Source organism: Phytophthora cinnamomi (assembly GCF_018691715.1).
Source record: "Phytophthora cinnamomi strain GKB4 chromosome Unknown Contig114, whole genome shotgun sequence".
In the NCBI taxonomy this organism is placed as follows: Eukaryota; Oomycota; class Peronosporomycetes; order Peronosporales; family Peronosporaceae; genus Phytophthora; species Phytophthora cinnamomi.
In genome coordinates, this window is record NW_027151047.1 from 501,675 (window position 1) to 523,664 (window position 21,990).

General features: G+C 56.9%; 8 protein-coding genes across 9 annotated transcripts; 3 read left to right on the forward strand and 5 right to left on the reverse strand.

Moving 5' to 3' along the window:
- Nucleotides 1-1,747: 1,747 nt before the first annotated feature.
- On the reverse strand, nt 1,748-3,259 carry IUM83_11492 (Ammonium Transporter (Amt) Family; the record flags this gene model as incomplete). Its single annotated transcript, XM_067936055.1, has 1 exon — nt 1,748-3,259. The coding sequence occupies one exon, from the start codon at nt 3,257-3,259 to the stop codon at nt 1,748-1,750; it is 1,512 nt and encodes a 503-aa protein (XP_067781760.1).
- A 730-nt stretch (nt 3,260-3,989) lies between these two features.
- On the reverse strand, nt 3,990-5,525 carry IUM83_11493 (Ammonium Transporter (Amt) Family; the record flags this gene model as incomplete). The annotated part of the gene is made up of 1 exon (XM_067936056.1): nt 3,990-5,525. One exon carries the CDS (start codon nt 5,523-5,525, stop codon nt 3,990-3,992), a length of 1,536 nt encoding a protein of 511 aa, XP_067781759.1.
- Nucleotides 5,526-6,605: 1,080 nt separating this feature from the next.
- On the reverse strand, nt 6,606-8,171 carry IUM83_11494 (Ammonium Transporter (Amt) Family; the record flags this gene model as incomplete). The annotated part of the gene is made up of 1 exon (XM_067936057.1): nt 6,606-8,171. One exon carries the CDS (start codon nt 8,169-8,171, stop codon nt 6,606-6,608), a length of 1,566 nt encoding a protein of 521 aa, XP_067781729.1.
- Nucleotides 8,172-9,478: 1,307 nt separating this feature from the next.
- Nucleotides 9,479-11,062, forward strand: IUM83_11495 (Ammonium Transporter (Amt) Family; the record flags this gene model as incomplete). Its single annotated transcript, XM_067936058.1, has 1 exon — nt 9,479-11,062. The coding sequence occupies one exon, from the start codon at nt 9,479-9,481 to the stop codon at nt 11,060-11,062; it is 1,584 nt and encodes a 527-aa protein (XP_067781728.1).
- Nucleotides 11,063-11,259: 197 nt separating this feature from the next.
- Nucleotides 11,260-13,626, reverse strand: IUM83_11496 (Lysosomal beta glucosidase; the record flags this gene model as incomplete). 2 transcript variants are annotated; one of them, XM_067936060.1, is made up of 1 exon in its annotated part: nt 11,260-13,626. In XM_067936060.1, one exon carries the CDS (start codon nt 13,624-13,626, stop codon nt 11,260-11,262), a length of 2,367 nt encoding a protein of 788 aa, XP_067781757.1. The 2 variants fall into 2 exon arrangements, with proteins under 2 accessions (XP_067781757.1, XP_067781758.1); XM_067936059.1 differs by having other exon boundaries at nt 11,260-13,284.
- A 1,744-nt stretch (nt 13,627-15,370) lies between these two features.
- IUM83_11497 (fibroin heavy chain) lies at nt 15,371-16,318 on the forward strand (the record flags this gene model as incomplete). The annotated part of the gene is made up of 2 exons (XM_067936061.1): nt 15,371-15,387; nt 15,754-16,318. The coding sequence occupies 2 exons, from the start codon at nt 15,371-15,373 to the stop codon at nt 16,316-16,318; spliced, it is 582 nt and encodes a 193-aa protein (XP_067781727.1).
- A 3,545-nt stretch (nt 16,319-19,863) lies between these two features.
- IUM83_11498 (fibroin heavy chain) lies at nt 19,864-20,967 on the forward strand (the record flags this gene model as incomplete). Its single annotated transcript, XM_067936062.1, has 2 exons — nt 19,864-20,359; nt 20,450-20,967. The coding sequence occupies 2 exons, from the start codon at nt 19,864-19,866 to the stop codon at nt 20,965-20,967; spliced, it is 1,014 nt and encodes a 337-aa protein (XP_067781724.1).
- On the reverse strand, nt 19,912-21,255 carry IUM83_11499 (fibroin heavy chain; the record flags this gene model as incomplete). The annotated part of the gene is made up of 2 exons (XM_067936063.1): nt 19,912-20,872; nt 21,239-21,255. 2 exons carry the CDS (start codon nt 21,253-21,255, stop codon nt 19,912-19,914), a joined length of 978 nt encoding a protein of 325 aa, XP_067781805.1.
- Between the last annotated feature and the right edge of the window lie 735 nt (nt 21,256-21,990).

A 21,990-nucleotide genomic window follows, 5' to 3' on the forward strand; every position in this document is an offset into this window, starting at 1 on the left:
TACCGGTGACGAAAATGTTGACGACGACTAGACAGACTTCGGAACTGATGTGGAATCGCTAGGCAGTCATACGAGTGACGAGTTAGACGACGGCAAATCTATCGGGTGAAGACGACATTTCAGGCGAAGAAGTGGAGGAGCGAAGACCGCTAATTGGTGTTGGTGCTGGTGAAGTGGTTTCTCGAACCGCTAGGCACGCCCGGTGGTGGTGCGGTCGAAGGCCAACTGGCGGACGACGAGTTCCGGAATATCGAGTCTGATCATGATTCATCAAATGATACAGATAATGAGGCTGATTGCGATGCGACCGAAGACGCTAGCGGTAATCGAGAACGAGGTGGTTCAGGCTCATACACTCCAAGTTCAAAATGCCAGTGGGGAAAACGATCAGAGTTTTCATTGTCAAACTATGATCCAGATAGTGACGAAACAGAAGAAGTAAATTGGGGAAACACGAGGACGTGGAGGACGCTTCTGGAGACCAGGAGGGTGCTCCAGAAGCAAAACACGAGCCGGATGTAGACGATGATGGCGAATATGAAGCCGGAATGCCGCTGAATGTTTCGACTGTTAACTATCCCGATCGTAGAACTCGATTGTTACGGTATCGATCTTTGATGCCTACTGACGATGACCCCCCACCGAAGCAATAGTCTTGTCGGAAATAATGAACAAACAGCAACTCAACCGGTAGTGAGTCTGACTCGGACGAAGAAGCTCCAATCTGTTCGCTCGAAGCTGTCGCTGCAAAGCTTGACGGTTCTTTTTAGTTGGAAGTTGCGTGGTGTGTGGTTTGTCTCCGAAACCGTGCACCTAGCCATTACCGTACCTCACAAATGAAATGCTTAACAACTAAAATACCATTTCGCCAAATCTTTCTGCAAAAATGCTATTTCTTACAACCAAGACAGCGGTTTGAAACCAAGTCTAGCAATAGCTTTTGTACGCAGCTACAAGCTTACATCCTCATTTCGCGGCCACGATGAAGACGTTCCTGCTGCAAGATGGCTCGAACGCGAGCTGGGTCAAGGCGCAAGAAGCACGCGCTAAGAAGAACACTTTAAATGCTCTGGGGGCGACGTCGTCAAGGATGTTATTGATGTTGTTCTCGATGTCGACGATGGAAAGCCAGCGTTAAGAGGTGCGCTCATCTTGCAAATACGCTTTCTTCCTGTTAAGATTCAGCTACGTAATTTCAAATGTAATGTGCAGATGCCCTTCTTACTCGAGAGTTTCAGCCGTTTGATTCTGGAGAAGAGAGCTGTATACTACGCTTTCATGTAGTTGGCTCAGATGTTCTTGGAAGAGTTTACTGTTTTGCTGACGAGGATCTTGTCCGAGTTTGCTAGTCCAGTTTGAGAATGATGTGTAGTGAACGCCAAACACGCGACAGGTGACATCTGCGTCCATATGCCCAAGCAACAAAGGGTGGAGGCACCTGAAGTAGAAAATAGCAGCCGAGCGCTCCTTCCAGGTGAAAGTACGGTAATATTTGGCGGTAGCACGAGGTGATCAAGATGAGGAAAAAAGCAACTCAGGATTTCGTCAAACCAATTCATTTGTCAGGTACGGTAATGGGTTTTGGTACAGACTCAATTCTACATTATAGTACGAGGATCACGGATAGCTGAACCAATCTATCAAGCCCACAATGTATGCAAAGATATATATTTCGTTCAATCCTTAGCGTAATGAATATAATGTCAACTTGTCCTTACAAATCAATGTGGTAGGAAGCTCGCTGTAATCACAAAGGATCAACCGGTGCCACCATCAACGCGAACTCGCTTGACGGTCGTTTGGCAACCTTCATCGCAGGGCCGACGTGGTCTTGAGGCCTGTAGTCGTAGGCTAAGCCGCCGTGGTATGTCACATCAATTCCGTTCACCTCGCCTTCCTCGTCGACACGCAGTCCGATAGTGATCTTGAGCAAGTAGAGGATAATAATTGTCACCACAAAGGAGTAGCCCGCAGCAACGCACTGAGACACTAACTGGTGCACGAACTGGATGCCATTGCCGTATAACGCGCCGCCCTCGATGTTCGGGTTCACGTCGGACGTAGCGAAAAGACCGGTCATAAGTCCGCCGACAAAGCCTCCGCAGCCGTGAATACCAAACGAGTCCAGTGTGTCATCATAGCGCAGGCGGTTCTTCATTTGAACAGCAGCGAAGCCCGTCAGGGCCCCCACAATCCCGAAAATGACCGACGCCCATGGGTAGACATAACCACAGGCGGGGGTGATGGCAACCAAACCCGCTACAGCACCACTGGCAGCTCCGCAAGGGTCGAACTTCCTAAACATACCGAACTCCAGACCCACCCAGGTGAGGAATCCAGCACACGACGCCAAATGCGTGTTGACAGCAGCGGTGGCGGCGATACCGTCGGCGGCACCTTCCGAGCCCGCGTTGAAGCCGAACCAACCAAACCACAGCAGCGTGAGACCGATCATCACTAGCGGCACGTTGTGGGGTTTCACGGGTTCGGCGTGGTTGTATCTCTTGCCCACCATCAGAGCAGCAGCGAGAGCTCCGAAACCACTGGAGATGTGGATAACGGTGCCACCCGCGAAGTCGAGAGAGCCCATCTTACCCTCCCAGCCCATTGCGGTGATCTTCCACGAGCCATCCAGCTTGAGGGACCACATCCAGTGAGCGAGCGGATCGTAGACCAACGTCGTCCAAAGCAGGATAAATATGAGGAAGGAATTGTACTTCATCCGCCCCACAATGCCACCACTCAGCAGTGCAGGAGTGATCATGGCGAACTGCGTCTGGAAGAAGGCGTACAGGAGGTGAGGGATTTGAACGCCGTAGGTGCCACTCGGGGTCTGCCCCACTTTGTCGTATGCGGCCCACTCCAGCATGCCGTTCGATCCGAACGCCACCGAGTACCCGAAGGCCCAGAACTGGATCGACACGAGCGCCATGCTCACGAACGACATCATGATCGTGTTGGAGGCCATCTCTTCGCCGGCGAGTCCAGCATAGAAGAAGGCAACACCGGGCGTCATGATCATCACCAACGCGCTGGAGACCAGCATCCACGCCGTGTTACCCGAATCAACCGCTTGACCATAGTCCGTTTCGGCCTTTTCACCTTGGCTCTTATAGTTGACACACTTGCTCGTTACCGCGTCCAGGTACTGCGAATCCAGACATTTGACGTCTGAGCCGGAGCCACCTTGGGCGGCAGCGATGGAGATCAACACCACAACCAGTGTCGCCAGGAATGCGACCCGGGAGAACCCGTTCATGCTCTTGGAGATTTTCAGCCGCGAGGTTATCGTCTTCCAAGCAAATCGTCAAATGAGACGAACGACAATGATACAGTAGTTGCTGGTGTGGCGCTGTTGCTGCTGCCTGAACCCCAAGTTGAGCCGTCCGTAATCTCTACCTACCAGTTGTAGGTTTGTCCAGGAGGAATCGAGTGTGTTGCGATCACCGTGATTGGGAAGATATTTTTCGCGGATCGGACAGATTCCGGCGCCACGAATTGGCAAAACAAACACGCTGCGCCACTAGCTTGCGGCTCCTTGGGATTGCGAGAGCTTTGCTGTAGAGGACATCAGGGATGTCGCTGGAGTAAACTTGGCGGCGAACTGGTGGCACGTTAAAAAAATGAGCTGGGCGGTAAACCCACGACGCGTCATGTATTCAGAGATTCAGAGTACCTTCAAAGAAGGTGAGGAGCGAGGGTGGGCGCTGTTCATGCCATGGTCTCGACAACCATGACATGTGCTGCTGAAGCTTATTCTTCGCTTTTGGATAACGTTTGCCAAGTAACCTTACACTCAGCCGTGCAGCAAAGCCTCATCTTCAACGTGTACGTTTAAAAGTCGCCGAGCAAGAACGTTGAAAGCCACCATATATTTCTGCCATGCTACCGTGCGGCATACATGTCCGTGGGGTTTCCATTGCAATCAAACCAATCTAACACAGCACTGTTGATGTCGGCTCCACGCGTTCGAGCCGGAGTCTTGTCGCTTAAACATTCATAATGGGCTCCTTCTGGACGCTCTCCTGCGTGATGCTCGGCGTCATCATGGAGGCGAAGTCGCTCGAGGGCGGGTTGGCCGCCTTTACGGTCGGGCCGCTGTGGTCCTGCGCGCTGTAGTCGTAGGCTAAGCCCCCGTGATATGACACATCAATTCCGTTCACCTCCTTTTCCTCGTCGACGCGGAGGCCGATCGTGAGCTTGAGCACGTACAGGATGATGATCGTCACCACGAACGAGTAGCCCGCAGCCACACACTGCGACACCAACTGGTGCACGAACTGGATGCCGTTGCCGTAGAAGGCGCCGCCCTTAATGTTGGGGTTCACGTCGGACGTGGCGAAGAGGCCGGTGAGCAGTCCGCCCATGACGCCGGCGCAGCCGTGGATGGCGAACGAGTCGAGGGTGTCATCGTAGCGCAGGTAGTTCTTCATGTGCACGGCGGAGAAGCCCGTGACGGCGCCGAGAACGCCGAAGATGACCGAGGCCCACGGGTACACGTAGCCACAGCCCGGCGTGATGGCCACCAAGCCCGCCACAGCGCCACTGGCGGCGCCGCACGGGTCGAACTTCTTGTACATGGCGAACTCGAGCCCGACCCACGTGAGGAAGCCCGCGCTGGGGGCCAGGTGCGTGTTGATGGCGGCGGTGGCGGCGATGCCGTCGGCCGCGCCCTCCGAGCCGGCGTTGAAGCCGAACCAGCCGAACCAGAGCAGCGTGGCGCCGATCATGACGAGCGGCACGTTGTGCGGCTTGACGGGCTCGCCGTGGTTGTAGCGCTTGCCCACCATGAGCGCGGCGGCCAGCGCGCCGAAGCCGCTCGAGATGTGGATGACGGTGCCGCCGGCGAAGTCGAGCGAGCCCATCTTGCCCTCCCAGCCGAGCGCCTTGATCTCCCAGTTCTCGTCCAGCTTGAAGGACCACATCCAGTGCGCCAGCGGGTCGTAGACCAGCGACGTCCAGAGCAGGATGAACAGCAGGTAGCTGCCGAACTTCATGCGCCCCACGATGCCGCCGCTCAGCAGCGCGGGCGTGATGGCGGCGAACTGCGTCTGGAAGAAGGCGAACAGGATGTGCGGGATGCCCGAGCCGTACGTGCCGCTGGGCACCTCGCGCACGTTGTTGTAGCCCGCCCAGCCGAACACGCCGTGCGAGCCGAAGGCGGCCGAGTAGCCGAAGGCCCAGAACTGGATGGACACGAGCGCCATGCTCACGAACGACATCATCATCGTGTTGGAGGCCATGTCCTCTCCGGCCAGGCCCGCGTAGAAGAAGGCGACACCGGGCGTCATGATCATCACGAGCGCGCTGGCCGCCAGCATCCACGCCGTGTTGCCCGAGTTTAGCGCGGCGTCGAAGTCCGTGCTGGCCTTCACGCCCTGGTTCTCGTAGTCCACGCACTCGTTCGTGTCCGTGTCCAGGTACTGCGACACGAGGCACGAGACGGAGGAGCCCGAGCCGCTCTGCGCGGCGGCCAGGCCGGCCACCAGCGCCGCGGCCAGCGCGAGCCGCGTGGTCCAGTTCATCACGTGCTGCGGTGGGGGAGGCGTGTCTGTCTTGGGGCGACTTGAGCCCTTGGCCGCGAATTCCGAAGTGAGCTGGGGTGTCAAGGGCCAGCGCACGAAGCGACAGGGCTCAAGGTGCAAGGTGTTTGTCGGTTTGTGGGGCAGTGGGACGTTTTGAGGTGAGTTTTGAAAGGCGATGGGCTTGAGGCCCGAGTCTCTGCGTGGCTGCTGCGAAGGCCTGGCAGTGCAGCGCGCAGCTCGTGTTTGTGCTGGTGGCGCGCGGCTAGGATGGAGCCGCGGAGCTTTGCGCGAGCGTGGTGTCGCCGGCGCCGTCTCCGCGCGGCTTTCGACTCCCAAGCAGAGCTCGTCCTCGATTCACTCGGAAAAGAGGCGGAGATCTGTCTGGGTTGGCGAAGAACGTCGCAGCGCGAAAGCCACGGCGGGCCAGAGCATGCTGATACGGGTGGCAAATGCGGCCGCCGATGCAGCGAGCGGGTCGCCCAGGCTTGGCTCGCTCGTCGAAGACTTGCTAGTCTTCGACGAGCGAGCCGAGCAAGAGCTCTCTTGCTGGCTGCGGTGGTCAGCAGGTCAGCAGGAGCTTGCCGTGGCGCCTCGCAGGGCGTTTCGCCATAGCCGGGCCATATTCCGCCGATTGGGCCACGTCGAGCGCGTCAGGTGGCTTCATCCCACGGTCTCACTTCCGCTGATACCTTATAACCTATGTCACTGCAATCCAATTAAATTTGTAAAAGCGATGCGAAGTAGAAGAATTGAACCTTTTGATACAGAATATGCCTGTCACAGTCGGTATTGTTAACTCGAAAATTGAACTGATTGGCTGGCCTTTCCTCGGCCAATGAGAGACGAATGACGAGCACCGAAGCACTTCAACGTCTTCAACGTCTCCCTCTCTATAAGGGTCTAAACCTCCGTCCTTCGTTTATTGAGACTGCTGTCATAACGGCTAACTGCTAACGCCCTCCCTACTAGCGAATTGATTAACCAAGACAGGAAAGCACCATCCAATCGGGCGCTCGATTATCGGTTGGGTCTGTTCTACACGTGCGCCGAACGGCGGAAAATGTACACCGCACCAGCACACTATACGTTCATGATCGGCTCCTTGCTGGTGGACTTGCTGGCGGAGTCGGACTGTGCCGGCGTCATCATGCTCGAGAAGTCTCGCTCAGGCGGGTTGGCGGCCTTGAACGCGGGCGAGCTCGGGCCGTGCGCGCTGTGCTCGTACGCCTGGCCCCCGTGATACGAAATATCCATTCCGTTCACTTCCTTCTCCTCCGACACGCGCAGACCCACCGTGTACTTGAGCACCATCAATATGAGGAACGTCACCACTGCCGAGTAACCCGCCGCCACGCACTGCGAGATAAGCTGGTGCACGAACTGGATGCCGTTGCCGTAGAAGGCTCCACCTTCGATGGCGGGGTTGATGTCGGACGTGGCAAACAAACCGGTCAAGAGCCCGCCCACGAAGCCCCCGCAGCCATGGATGCCGAACGAGTCGAGGGTGTCGTCGTAGCGGAGGTGGTTCTTGAGGTGGACGGCGCCGAAGCCCGTTGCAGCTCCGACGACGCCGAAAATGACTGCTGCCCATGGCTTCACGAAAGCGCACCCGGGCGTAATAGCAACAAGACCAGCGACGGAGCCGCTGATAGCACCACAGGGGTCGAACTTCTGGTACAAAATAAACTCCAGCGCAGCCCAGGTGAGAAAGCCCGAGGACGGTGCCAAGTGCGTGTTGATCGCGGCAATCGCAGCGATACCGTCCGCGGCGCCCTCCGAGCCTGCATTGAATCCGAACCAACCGAACCACAGCAGCGTCGCACCGATCATCACCAGCGGCACGTTGTGCGGCTTCACGGGCTCGCCGTGGTTGTAGCGCTTACCAACCAAGATGGCGGCTACAAGAGCACCGAAGCCACTCGACACGTGAATGACAGTTCCTCCTGCGAAATCGAGTGAGCCCATTTTGCCCTCCCAGCCGAGCGACTTGATCTCCCAGTTCTCGTCGAGCTTGAGTGACCACATCCAATGGGCGAGCGGGTCGTACACCAAGGATGTCCAGAGGAACACGAACAGCACGAATGTGCCAAACTTCATGCGCCCGACAATGCCTCCGCTCAGCAGCGCGGGCGTGATCATAGCGAACTGTGTCTGGAAGAAGGCGAACAGGATGTGGGGGATACTGCCGCCGTAGGTGCCGCTTGCAATTGCGCCTACATTGTGGTATCCCGCCCACCCGAAGATGCCGTCCGAGCTGAAGCACGCCGAGTACCCGAAGGCCCAGAACTGGATGGACACGACGGCCATGCTCACGAACGACATCATCATGGTGTTCAAGGCCATTTCCTCTCCAGCAAGTCCGGCGTAAAAGAACGCGACGCCAGGAGTCATGAGCATCACCAGAGCGCTGGACATGAGCATCCACGCCGTGTTACCAGAATCGATGATGGTGTCGAAAGCTCTGCCAGCCTTCTCTCCACGGGAGGAGTAGTCGACGCACTGGTTGGAGCTAGAGTCGAGATACTGTGAGACGCCACACGTTGTGGTCGACCCAGATCCGTCGTGGGCTGAGGCGGTGAGTGCACCGAGACCGACGGCAGCGGCTGCAATGAGGGCGAGCCTAGTGATCGAGTTGTTTATGACCATCGCTGCCAAAAAGATCTTTCGAACAGAGAAAAAGGGATTCGAGAAAAGGTTGGAGTCGTTGCTGAGCAGGTTGGTGGCGAAATGGCAAGTGGACAACCAGAGCAGCGACTTGCAGCGCTGTGTTTCGGATAACACCGCCCCGCTTGGCTTCCTCTCTCGGCAATCGCGCATTGCTCGGTTCGGTGGGTTACATGTTACTACGTAGTAGTTGCTGGCGCCCTACGCTTTTTGCGTGCGGAGAAGTTCGTGCGTACGTTAAAAGCCGCAGACCGAGGCAGCGGAGCTCTACGCGTGTAGCGCGCGATTCTCGTGGGCTCCTGGGCATCAGACCGAAGTGAAGCCCACAGCAGGATGTGATGGCTTCAGAATGACGCTTGGTCATAGTCGGGGCAAGTCGCTTGCCCATCCCCCTGACGCGTCAGGATGGACCAATCGCGGACGTTCGCGGGCGACGTCACCAAGTTGAAGCGGCCACTCGACATGCGCTACGCTCGAGCTGAGGTCCTCGACCTTACATCATGTAAGTTACATGTATCCCCCTGCCAAGACCGCCTCTAGCTGAGGACACTGTGCGCGGTACAGTCGTCGAGTCGTACGAGGAGAGGACTGAAATTATGCAATTTTGCCGCCGCATTTCGGCGGTCTGAAGTAGATTAAAATGCGCTTCGGATCGATCCATGCAACGACAACTCTTCATATTAATGCAAATGGTGCCGCTTGGGAGCGCATAGCTGCTCAAGAGAGCGATCAAGCCAGCCTGCTGGCCTACTCAAACCTGCCGGTTCATCCTCGTCGCCAGTAGCAGCTCCAGTGCCGCAACTACATGTACTGTAGATGCATGTACGCCTGCCGGCTCTACGGATTTGTCGTGAAATCAGACACGCAGGTCATGTTGAAGCGACTTAACACACCAATAGCGTTAGTTCTTTTCGGTTTGACGAATTGGCCGCCAGTGTTTTGACGCGTGCCAACAAAACCAAATCGCCACCTCAATCGCAGCACGAACACCGACCCACCAAAGTGTCGCTCGCTTCGCCACGCCAGCCCATTGCACTTCGCAACAAATACCAACACCCTCCACACTCTGCCACGCTCTCTCGCGGATAAGTTTCACGTCTTCCAAGCCTCCGTTTCCGATTTCCGGCCTGAACCGCCCCCATCGATGCACGCCCCCAATCCCCGCGGATGACATCTGCTGGTTCTGGGATAGTCCAGCCGAAGCAAGCGAGTGAAACCTGCTGACTTCAGTTCGCTATTTGCATCAACCTGCACACGACTCAAGCACGGCCCTCAGCACCAACACAAGCATGCTTGGCTTTCGTCCAGACAATCCGTCGCTCACTCGACTGGCCGTTGTTGCAACCGCCGTCGTTGCACTCGGTGCGCTGTCCGTCTCGGCTCAAGACTCCACCGGCTCGACCGTCACCTGCGATGTCTCGCAGTACCTCGACTCCGCCACCAACGAGTGCGTCGCCTACTCCTCCCGTGGTGAGAAGGCCGGCAGAGCTTTCGACACTACCATAAACTCTGGCAACACGGCGTGGATGCTCATGGCCAGCGCTCTGGTGATGCTCATGACCCCCGGTGTCGCCTTCTTCTACGCCGGTTTGGCAGGCGAAGACATGGCCTCCAACACCATGATGATGTCGTTCGTGAGCATGGCGCTCGTGTCCATCCAGTTCTGGGCTTTCGGGTACTCGGCGTGCTTCAGCTCGGACGGGATATTCGCCTGGGCGGGCTACAACAACGTGGGTGCAGTCGCCAGCGGCACGTACGGCGGCAGTATTCCCCACATCCTGTTCGCCTTCTTCCAGACGCAGTTCGCCATGATCACACCGGCGTTGATCAGCGGTGGCATTGTGGGCCGTATGAAGTTCGGCAGCTACTTGCTGTTCATCCTGCTCTGGACGTCGATCGTGTATGACCCGCTCGCTCGCTGGATGTGGTCGCTCAAGCTCGACGAGAACTGGGAGGTCACGGCGCTCGGCTGGGAGGGCAAGATGGGCTCGCTCGATTTCGCGGGAGGAACTGTCATTCACGTTTCCAGCGGATTCGGAGCTCTTGTGGCCGCAGTTGTGGTGGGCAAGCGATACAACCACGGCGAGCCTGTCAAGCCGCACAACGTGCCACTTGTGATGATCGGTGCGACGCTGCTGTGGTTCGGTTGGTTCGGATTCAATGCAGGCTCTGAGGGTGCCGCGGACGGTATCGCTGCGATTGCGGCGATCAACACTCACTTAGCACCTTGTGCTGGTTTCCTGACGTGGTCGGCACTGGAGTTCGCGATTCACAAGAAGTTTGACCCGTGTGGCGCTATCAGTGGAGCTGTGGCCGGCCTTGTCGCTATTACGCCGGGTTGTGCTTTTGTGTACCCGTGGGCAGCAGTCATTTTCGGCGTCGTCGGAGCTGCAACGGGTTTCGCCGCTGTTCACTTGAAGAATGTCCTGCGGTATGATGATACATTGGACTCGTTCGCCATCCACGGCTGCGGGGGCTTCATGGGCGGGCTCTTGACTGGTTTGTTTGCCACGTCCGACATCAACCCCGCCATCGAAGGTGGAGCCTTCTACGGCAACGGCATCCAGTTCGTGCACCAGCTTATCTCGCAGTGCGTGGCGGCGGGCTACTCGGCAGTGGTGACGTTCCTCATATTGATGGTGCTCAAGTACACGGTGGGTCTGCGTGTGTCGGAGGAGAAGGAAGTGAACGGAATGGATATCTCTTACCACGGGGGACAGGCGTACGATTACAGCGCGCACGGTGGAATGAATGGTGCGCTGGGGTCGCCCACCGTCAAGGCGGCCAACCCTCCAGCTGGCGATTTCATGAGCATGATGACTCCGGGTCCGTCCACCGAGAACGGCGTCAGCAACACCGCTAGTGAACTCTAACTTCGCCATTAAGCTTCGTAGCAGAGGGCCCTTGTACCGTTACGCCAATATACTTAGCAATTCCCCTGCATACTCGTCCACCGCTGGTAGAGCATTCCATTTTCAGAGGTGCATGCAACACAAAACTTTGATTGATAAGCTTGATTGATATCCACCACAAAAGACAGCAATGAACTAATTCCCCTGCCAACCGGTACTTACACGAGCGGAGCCAGTGTGTTGAAAGGGTACTCACCCGTTGCCAACGTGAACGTTGCGCACAGAGGGTTCGCCGCGGCCGTGGTGTTGTACACGTCACAGTCCGTCTCGGGCTTGATGGCAACCACGTAATCGGCGTCTTCGGCCACCTTCTTGAACCCCTGGCCGATCTGCGGGTAGTACACGCCCCAGTCGTCCGCTGTCAACGTGAAACTCACGGTCTGAGATGCGCCGACATCCAAGCTTATCTTGGTGAACTTCTTGAGCATCTTGACCTCGGGGACATTGAACGAACGGTATGGCTGCGTGAGGAACAGCATGACCGTCTCCTTGCCAGCCATGGAGCCCGAGTTTGTCACTGTGACCGACACGTTGATGGAGTTCGAGCTCGACGTCACATTCGTCGAGCTAAGAGTCAAATCCGAGTACTCGAACAAAGTGTAGCTGAGACCGTGACCGAATTCCCACTGCATATCGCACGCCTCGTAGTCGCCGCACTGCGTGGTTACGCGGTGGTTGTAAGGGATGGCAACGTTGGCCTCGTCCTTGGGGTAAGTGATAGGTAGGCGGCCGCTCGGGTTCACCTGCCCATAGATGATCTCTGCCATCGCCTTACCGCCCAACTCACAAGCGAGAAGACCATCAATAACAGCGTACACGTTCTCGGGCAGCCCGCCAAGCAAACGAGGACGGCCCTCGAATAGTACGAGGATGACCTGGGTACCAGTCGACGCGATCTCCTTGACGTACTCAATCTGGCCGGCTGGCAACGCCAAGTCATCGAGATCACCGGTCTTTTCGTGGTACGGTTCCTCGCCGATGACTGCGATGGTGTACTCCGCCTTCGCCGCAAGCTCCTTCGCTTTGGTAAGATCAGCGTCCGAGTAGGATCCATTCCAGTGCAAGCCGTTGAAGTAGGTGATGGTTTCGTTGCCTGCTATAGCCTCAAGACCGCCCTTCACAGACACGCCGTGAGGGAATGCGTCGTCCGAGACATCGTATGTGCTTGTGGTCTGCTTGCCAGAGACCGACCACCCGCCGCACTGGTAGGCGATGCGATCAGCCGTGTGGCCCGTCAAAAAGATGGACGCGTTGGTTGACAAGGGCAAGGTGCTGTCGTTGTTTTGGAGAAGCACGATCGACTCGCGCGCCAGCTCAAGGGCTGCTGCAACATCGTCGTCATTGCCGACGAGGTCAATGTACTCCTCACCAGGTAACGCCGTGTCGTACAGCCCCAGCTTGACTTTGAGCTTCACAACGCGTCGAGCAGACTCTTTAATGCGACTGAGGATGTCGGGGTTGCGCTTGAGCAGCAGCTTCGTGCCGTTGATGAAGCTGTCGTCGCTGGCAATCATACTCATGTCGAGGGTTGTGCGCTCAAGCGACTGCCTCGTGGCCTCGTCTTCCGAGCGAGCAGTGCGGTGAAAGTCCGTCAACTGGTTGATCTCTGCGTAATCTGAAACAGAGACCCCATCAAACGCGAAATCGTTGCGAAGCAAGTCAGTCATCAACTTGGGGTTGGCGATTGTCGGCACGCCGTTCACAGATATATAGTTCTCCATGGTCGTGAGCGCACCAGCGTCGAATCCGGCTTTGAACTGCGGCGCAAAGTAGTTGAGCAGATCGAAATCTGTCAGAGTCACGGCATCCTTGTCATGGCCCGTGGGGGTGTCGGAATAAGCAATGAAATGCTTCAGACACGCGGCACTTCCGTTGATACTTTGCATACCTCGCACAACCGCGTCTGCCATGACCGAGATCGTGTACGGGTCTTCTCCGAACGTCTCGTACGTGCGCGCCCAAAGCGGGTTACTCGACTTGTCGAGGATCGGTGCAAACGACCACGGAATTCCCGCTGCGAGGGTGTCACGCGAAGTGGTCCTCCCCACTTCGTATACGAGGTCAGGGTTGAAGGAGGCGGCGCCGTTGATTTCCTGACCGAACTTGACCGCACCGCTCACCAACGCTGCACCGTGGACCGAGTCCAGTCCGAAGATCATAGGATGACCTCCGTTCTCCTCCATGGTGATGTTCTGGATGGTCCCGACGGCATCGCGATACTCTTGCGCAGTCCACGCCCACCCCACGACGGCTGGATCGTACAGTCCTCTCCACAACGGGCCACCAAGATACGACCCGACTTTGAGCTTGGCAAACGCGCGGACCTTGTCCTCAACAAGGTTGGCTTCCGAGTCCACCAGACCGTAGATGGCGATCTGGGACATCTGCCCGATGAGATCGTCGATCTCGAAGTTCTCCATGATAGCATCGACTTGGGCGTCCCATTCGTCAGCAGCTGCGAGCGGTTGGCTCGCCGCGAAGCCAAGCGCGGTGACTACCAAGGCTGTCAACCACGACGTGAGCATCTTGAAGGTGAGAACAGTTTGGACTTGACCAGAAGACTTCGAAATGAAGAATGAAGGCAAATTCGACGGAGCTACATGCTTGGGTTCCTGGGCACAGTGCTCTACGGGCTCGCATGATAAGCGCGCTGCTGGGTACCAGCGTAGACGAGAACCTTGAAGCGGGTGTGGCAGGCAGTAAATCAAGTCACGACTAAAAGGTCTTCAATATGCCTCGGATGGTATGCAAATCGAGTACGCAAAACCACTCTGCGGCACTGGGGAAACGTATTCCGTGTCGTGTAACCATCAATGCTTGGTGTTTGGACTTGGCCGACTTCAAGACTTCAACGTGGACTGCCCGCCTCACGATCGTGGGGGATCATGTGACATGCCCGCGATCTTTGAAGATCGCTTTAATTGCTTGGGCTCCTTTGCGCGCAGAGAGTTGGTTGGCGCGCTAGCCGAGTGAGAAGCTACGCGCCGCCGCCTTTCTTGCAAGCATGCATGCTGCTGTTGCTCGATGGCGTGTCCAAGCTGGTGCGCCATCAGTCGTGGCTGTTAGTTGCACTGCAACCACTGCTGTACGTTGACCTTCGTCACGATGAATCGTCAGGTCACCAGAAAGGCCCGTACTTTTTTGCGGGCTTTAGCGTCGACAAGGGTCACAAACTGTGACTCACAGCACATACTTACATGTAGCAGAAGACGTGGGCAAGTTAGTTGCGTAGCTCGAGATCATTGCTTAATTTGTAACGCTATATCTTTCTACTTCGCATTGCTCCACACGAGCACGAAATGTTGCTCCGCACTCACCGTAGTTGCTGGTGCCATACTAGCAAAAGAGTTAATGCGGTCAATAACTTACTGCACCTAGCACTAAGGGGGATGTAGCAGTTTCAGGCTCCTCTTTAGCGTCGCCCCGCTCCTCTAGGCCTGCCGTGAAAGCGTGTGGGAGGCCATTTCACGCAGTGTAGGCTCTTCCGCAGAACAACCGCTCTACTGCAGTCACCTATCGGGGAGGTTGACGGACCTGCTACCGCGCGATCGCTAGAGTACACGCTGGGGTGGCAATCAGCAGTAAAGTGACTGTCGGGTGACAGGGTGGTCATCGCAACGGACACGCATGCCCGCTCACAGCTGCTCGGCATCTTGCCCTGCACTGCATAACACCAGGTGGCTCTGGCAACTTGCTTGATAATCAACGCTGGGCACATACGCCTCAGAGACACGACCCTTTTGCCGTTCGCCACGTTGACTGCGCTGACACGGACACACACCCCTCCGCGTCGGCCATGTGGCGGGCGCGGTGTCTGCGACTTCAATACGACATCGCGAGAAAATGACAAGCGTTATACATGTACATAGAGAGATGTATCACACGTACACTTTACCAAATGATGTCTCGGCCCGGCGATCGAGGTGGTAATCAACAGAGCAAACGATGGTAAATACTCAGGCACGCAGCGGCTGTGAGTGCCCACCGATACCAACAGGTTTGCGTTGAGTGCGTTACAGCATAGTCTGAGGGTCAACTAGATAGAGAGGAGCGTAGAAGAAGCATAGCCCTCGTTGTCCGACTCGGACTCCGAGTGCTGCCGCTGGCAGTTGCCGCAGTGGAGCGCGAAATGTGACGAGCGCGAGGCGTTTCTATTTGAGAAACGTCCAAATAGAAACGTTCTATTTCTATCGCTACCCACTCCAACATCGTGACACTTTCGGTGGTAGACGATTCAAAGGTCTTTGGCCCGATCCAGCCGTGAGGCCCATGCTGGGGCTACTACTGTACGACGTTCATTAGACCGCGCATCAAAGGACGCAACGAACCTGCGGTGCATCGCGCAAAACAACGCTGCTCGGGGGCACTGACGAAAGACTGGTACTTTTGAACAACTAGGGTTTGAATTGGAGCACTACACACAAAAATACTGACGCCTTCGTGGGTCATCAGTGCAAAGCAAATGTCTCGGCGTTCATCCGAGTGGCGCTTTCTTGGTCCACTAAGAGACCCAGCGCTCAATCCACCACAGTCACTGGCTACCCCCAAGCGGTCCACTTACGCGCGTAAACGACGGTAGCCACTGATCGCTCCGCTCGACTGGGCTACACCCACCTTATCAGCGCTCACCCCTTCGCTTCCTTTCACACCAGCACTAAGGCCAGCTCCGGCATTGAGACCGGCACCCGCAGTAAGACCGGCGCCGGCATTGAGACCGGCTCCGGCTTGGAGGCCGGCTCCGGCGTTGAATCCTGCGCCAGCGTTCAAGCCTGCGCCTGCTTGAAGACCCGCGCCGGCGTTGAGTTCTCCATGAGCGTTGAGGCCGGCTCCAGCTTGGAGACCCGCGCCGGCTTTCAAGCCTGCGCCGGCATTGAGACCGGCACCCGCAGTAAGACCGGCGCCGGCATTGAGACCGGCTCCGGCTTGGAGACCGGCTCCGGCTTGGAGGCCGGCTCCGGCGTTGAATCCTGCGCCAGCGTTCAAGCCTGCGCCTGCTTGAAGACCTGCGCCGGCGTTGAGTTCTCCATGAGCGTTGAGGCCGGCTCCAGCTTGGAGACCCGCGCCGGCTTTCAAGCCTGCGCCGGCATTGAGACCGGCTCCGGCTTGGAGACCCGCGTTGGCGTAATTGCTGTTGTCGGTGTTGAAGTCGCGGTTACCTTGGTAGTCGGCGCCGAATGTCTGTGCCACTTCACTCGTGGCTTCCACTGCGCTGCTTGAGAACGCCACTGCTGCGACACATAACGCGCAGATAGTCTTGCTGATCATGATGTTGCTTCGTGCGGCTGGTTGGATCTGGTTGTCTGCCACTGTGGTTGATCTTCCGCTTGGTCAGGATGTCCAAAATTGAGGAATGAGAGCACTGTTGCTTTGCGTTGCTTTGCTGCGCTACGCTTCGCTCCACTAGGCCTACCGTGAAAGCGTGTGGGAGGCCATTTCACGCAGTGTAGGCTCTTCCGCAGAACAACCGCTCTACTGCAGTCACCTATCGGGGAGGTTGACGGACCTGCTACCGCGCGATCGCTAGAGTACACGCTGGGGTGGCAATCAGCAGTAAAGTGACTGTCGGGTGACAGGGTGGTCATCGCAACGGACACGCATGCCCGCTCACAGCTGCTCGGCATCTTGCCCTGCACTGCATAACACCAGGTGGCTCTGGCAACTTGCTTGATAATCAACGCTGGGCACATACGCCTCAGAGACACGACCCTTTTGCCGTTCGCCACGTTGACTGCGCTGACACGGACACACACCCCTCCGCGTCGGCCATGTGGCGGGCGCGGTGTCTGCGACTTCAATACGACATCGCGAGAAAATGACAAGCGTTATACATGTACATAGAGAGATGTATCACACGTACACTTTACCAAATGATGTCTCGGCCCGGCGATCGAGGTGGTAATCAACAGAGCAAACGATGGTAAATACTCAGGCACGCAGCGGCTGTGAGTGCCCACCGATACCAACAGGTTTGCGTTGAGTGCGTTACAGCATAGTCTGAGGGTCAACTAGATAGAGAGGAGCGTAGAAGAAGCATAGCCCTCGTTGTCCGACTCGGACTCCGAGTGCTGCCGCTGGCAGTTGCCGCAGTGGAGCGCGAAATGTGACGAGCGCGAGGCGTTTCTATTTGAGAAACGTCCAAATAGAAACGTTCTATTTCTATCGCTACCCACTCCAACATCGTGACACTTTCGGTGGTAGACGATTCAAAGGTCTTTGGCCCGATCCAGCCGTGAGGCCCATGCTGGGGCTACTACTGTACGACGTTCATTAGACCGCGCATCAAAGGACGCAACGAACCTGCGGTGCATCGCGCAAAACAACGCTGCTCGGGGGCACTGACGAAAGACTGGTACTTTTGAACAACTAGGGTTTGAATTGGAGCACTACACACAAAAATACTGACGCCTTCGTGGGTCATCAGTGCAAAGCAAATGTCTCGGCGTTCATCCGAGTGGCGCTTTCTTGGTCCACTAAGAGACCCAGCGCTCAATCCACCACAGTCACTGGCTACCCCCAAGCGGTCCACTTACGCGCGTAAACGACGGTAGCCACTGATCGCTCCGCTCGACTGGGCTACACCCACCTTATCAGCGCTCACCCCTTCGCTTCCTTTCACACCAGCACTAAGGCCAGCTCCGGCATTGAGACCCGCACCCGCAGTAAGACCCGCGCCGGCGTTGAGTTCACCGTGAGCGTTGAGGCCAGCTCCGGCGTTGAGTCCTGCACGAGCGTTGAGGCCGGCCCCGGCGTTGAATCCTGCGCCAGCGTTCAAGCCTGCGCCTGCTTGAAGACCCGCGCCGGCGTTGAGTTCTCCATGAGCGTTGAGGCCGGCTCCAGCTTGGAGACCCGCGCCGGCTTTCAAGCCTGCGCCGGCATTGAGACCGGCACCCGCAGTAAGACCGGCGCCGGCATTGAGACCGGCTCCGGCTTGGAGACCCGCGTTGGCGTAATTGCTGTTGTCGGTGTTGAAGTCGCGGTTACCTTGGTAGTCGGCGCCGAATGTCTGTGCCACTTCACTCGTGGCTTCCACTGCGCTGCTTGAGAACGCCACTGCTGCGACACATAACGCGCAGATAGTCTTGCTGATCATGATGTTGCTTCGTGCGGCTGGTTGGATCTGGTTGTCTGCCACTGCGGTTGATCTTCCGCTTGGTCAGGATGTCCAAAATTGAGGAATGAGAGCACTGTTGCTTTGCGTTGCTTTGCTGCGCTACGCTTCGCTCCACTAGGCCTACCGTGAAAGCGTGTGGGAGGCCATTTCACGCAGTGTAGGCTCTTCCGCAGAACAACCGCTCTACTGCAGTCACCTATCGGGGAGGTTGACGGACCTGCTGCCGCGCAATCGCTAGAGTACACGCTGGGGTGGCAATCAGCAGTAAAGTGACTGTCGGGTGACAGGGTGGTCATCGCAACGGACACGCATGCCCACTCACAGCTGCTCGGCATCTTGCACTGCACTGCATAACACCAGGTGGCTCTGGCAACTTGCTTGATATCAACGCTGGGTACATACGCCTCAGAGACACGACCCTTTTGCCGTTCGCCACGTTGACTGCGCTGACACGGAGACACACCCCTCCGCGTTGGCCATGTGGCGGGCGTGGTGTCTGCGACTTCAATACGACATCGCGAGAAAATGACAAGCGTTATACATGTACATAGAGAGATGTATCACGCGTACACCTTACCAAATGATGTCTCGGCCCGGCGATCGAGGTGGTAATCAACAGAGCAAACGATGGTAAATACTCAGGCACGCAGCGGCTGTGAGTGCCCACCGATACCAACAGGTTTGCGTTGAGTGCGTTACAGCATAGTCTGAGGGTCAACTAGATAGAGAGGAGCGTAGAAGAAGCATAGCCCCCGTTGTCCGACTCGGACTCCGAGTGCTGCCGCTGGCAGTTGCCGCAGTGGAGCGCGAAATGTGACGAGCGCGAGGCGTTTCTATTTGAGAAACGTCCAAATAGAAACGTTCTATTTCTATCGCTACCCACTTCAACATCGTGACACTTTCGGTGGTCGACGACCCTCAGACTATGCTGTAACGCACTCAACGCAAACCTGTTGGTATCGGTGGGCACTCACAGCCGCTGCGTGCCTGAGTATTTACCATCGTTTGCTCTGTTGATTACCACCTCGATCGCCGGGCCGAGACATCATTTGGTAAAGTGTACGCGTGATACATCTCTCTATGTACATGTATAACGCTTGTCATTTTCTCGCGATGTCGTATTGAAGTCGCAGACACCGCGCCCGCCACATGGCCAACGCGGAGGGGTGTGTGTCCGTGTCAGCGCAGTCAACGTGGCGAACGGCAAAAGGGTCGTGTCTCTGAGGCGTATGTGCCCAGCGTTGATTATCAAGCAAGTTGCCAGAGCCACCTGGTGTTATGCAGTGCAGGGCAAGATGCCGAGCAGCTGTGAGCGGGCATGCGTGTCCGTTGCGATGACCACCCTGTCACCCGACAGTCACTTTACTGCTGATTGCCACCCCAGCGTGTACTCTAGCGATCGCGCGGTAGCAGGTCCGTCAACCTCCCCGATAGGTGACTGCAGTAGAGCGGTTGTTCTGCGGAAGAGCCTACACTGCATGAAATGACCTCCCACACGCTTTCACGGTAGGCCTAGTGGAGCGAAGCGTAACGCAGCAAAGCAACGCAAAGCAACAGTGCTCTCATTCCTCAATTTTGGACATCCTGACCAAGCGGAAGATCAACCGCAGTGGCAGACAACCAGATCCAACCAGCCGCACGAAGCAACATCATGATCAGCAAGACTATCTGCGCGTTATGTGTCGCAGCAGTGGCGTTCTCAAGCAGCGCAGTGGAAGCCACGAGTGAAGTGGCACAGACATTCGGCGCCGACTACCAAGGTAACCGCGACTTCAACACCGACAACAGCAATTACGCCAACGCGGGTCTCCAAGCCGGAGCCGGTCTCAATGCCAGCGCCGGTCTTACTGCAGGTGCCGGTCTCAATGCCGGCGCAGGCTTGAAAGCCGGCGCGGGTCTCCAAGCTGGAGCCGGCCTCAACGCTCATGGAGAACTCAACGCCGGCGCGGGTCTTCAAGCGGGCGCAGGCTTGAACGCTGGCGCAGGATTCAACGCCGGAGCCGGTCTCAATGCCGGCGCGGGTCTTACTGCAGGTGCCGGTCTCAATGCCGGCGCAGGCTTGAAAGCCGGCGCGGGTCTCCAAGCTGGAGCCGGCCTCAACGCTCATGGAGAACTCAACGCCGGCGCGGGTCTTCAAGCAGGCGCAGGCTTGAACGCTGGCGCAGGATTCAACGCCGGGGCCGGCCTCCAAGCCGGAGCCGGTCTTACTGCGGGTGCCGGTCTCAATGCCGGCGCAGGCTTGAAAGCCGGCGCGGGTCTCCAAGCTGGAGCCGGCCTCAACGCTCATGGAGAACTCAACGCCGGCGCGGGTCTTCAAGCAGGCGCAGGCTTGAACGCTGGCGCAGGATTCAACGCCGGAGCCGGCCTCCAAGCCGGAGCCGGTCTTACTGCGGGTGCCGGTCTCAATGCCGGCGCAGGCTTGAAAGCCGGCGCGGGTCTCCAAGCTGGAGCCGGCCTCAACGCTCATGGAGAACTCAACGCCGGCGCGGGTCTTCAAGCGGGCGCAGGCTTGAACGCTGGCGCAGGATTCAACGCCGGGGCCGGTCTCAACGCTCGTGCAGGACTCAATGCCGGAGCTGGCCTCAACGCTCACGGTGAACTCAACGCCGGCGCGGGTCTTACTGCGGGTGCGGGTCTCAATGCCGGAGCTGGCCTTAGTGCTGGTGTGAAAGGAAGCGAAGGGGTGAGCGCTGATAAGGTGGGTGTAGCCCAGTCGAGCGGAGCGATCAGTGGCTACCGTCGTTTACGCGCGTAAGTGGACCGCTTGGGGGTAGCCAGTGACTGTGGTGGATTGAACGCTGGGTCTCTTAGTGGACCAAGAAAGCGCCACTCGGATGAACGCCGAGACATTTGCTTTGCACTGATGACCCACGAAGGCGTCAGTATTTTTGTGTGTAGTGCTCGAATTCAAACCCTAGTTGTTCAAAAGTACCAGTCTTTCGTCAGTGCCCCCGAGCAGCGTTGTTTTGCGCGATGCACCGCAGGTCCGTTGCGTCCTTTGATGCGCGGTCTAATGAACGTCGTACAGTAGTAGCCCCAGCATGGGCCTCACGGCTGGATCGGGCCAAAGACCTTTGAATCGTCTACCACCGAAAGTGTCTCGATGTTGAAGTGGGTAGCGATAGAAATAGAACGTTTCTATTTGGACGTTTCTCAAATAGAAACGCCTCGCGCTCGTCACATTTCGCGCTCCACTGCGGCAACTGCCAGCGGCAGCACTCGGAGTCCGAGTCGGACAACGGGGGCTATGCTTCTTCTACGCTCCTCTCTATCTAGTTGACCCTCAGACTATGCTGTAACGCACTCAACGCAAACCTGTTGGTATCGGTGGGCACTCACAGCCGCTGCGTGCCTGAGTATTTACCATCGTTTGCTCTGTTGATTACCACCTCGATCGCCGGGCCGAGACATCATTTGGTAAAGTGTACGTGTGATACATCTCTCTATGTACATGTATAACGCTTGTCATTTTCTCGCGATGTCGTATTGAAGTCGCAGACACCGCGCCCGCCACATGGCCAACGCGGAGGGGTGTGTGTCCGCGTCAGCGCAGTCAACGTGGCGAACGGCAAAAGGGTCGTGTCTCTGAGGCGTATGTGCCCAGCGTTGATTATCAAGCAAGTTGCCAGAGCCACCTGGTGTTATGTAGTGTAGTCCAGACACGGCGGTGTCCACATGAAGTATGAAAAATTACTTCCTGAATGGCTTACCCCGTGAGCCGTCAAAACTGATTACTTCGAAGTGCATTAAAAAATCCTTGGTGACTGAGGGTGACCGC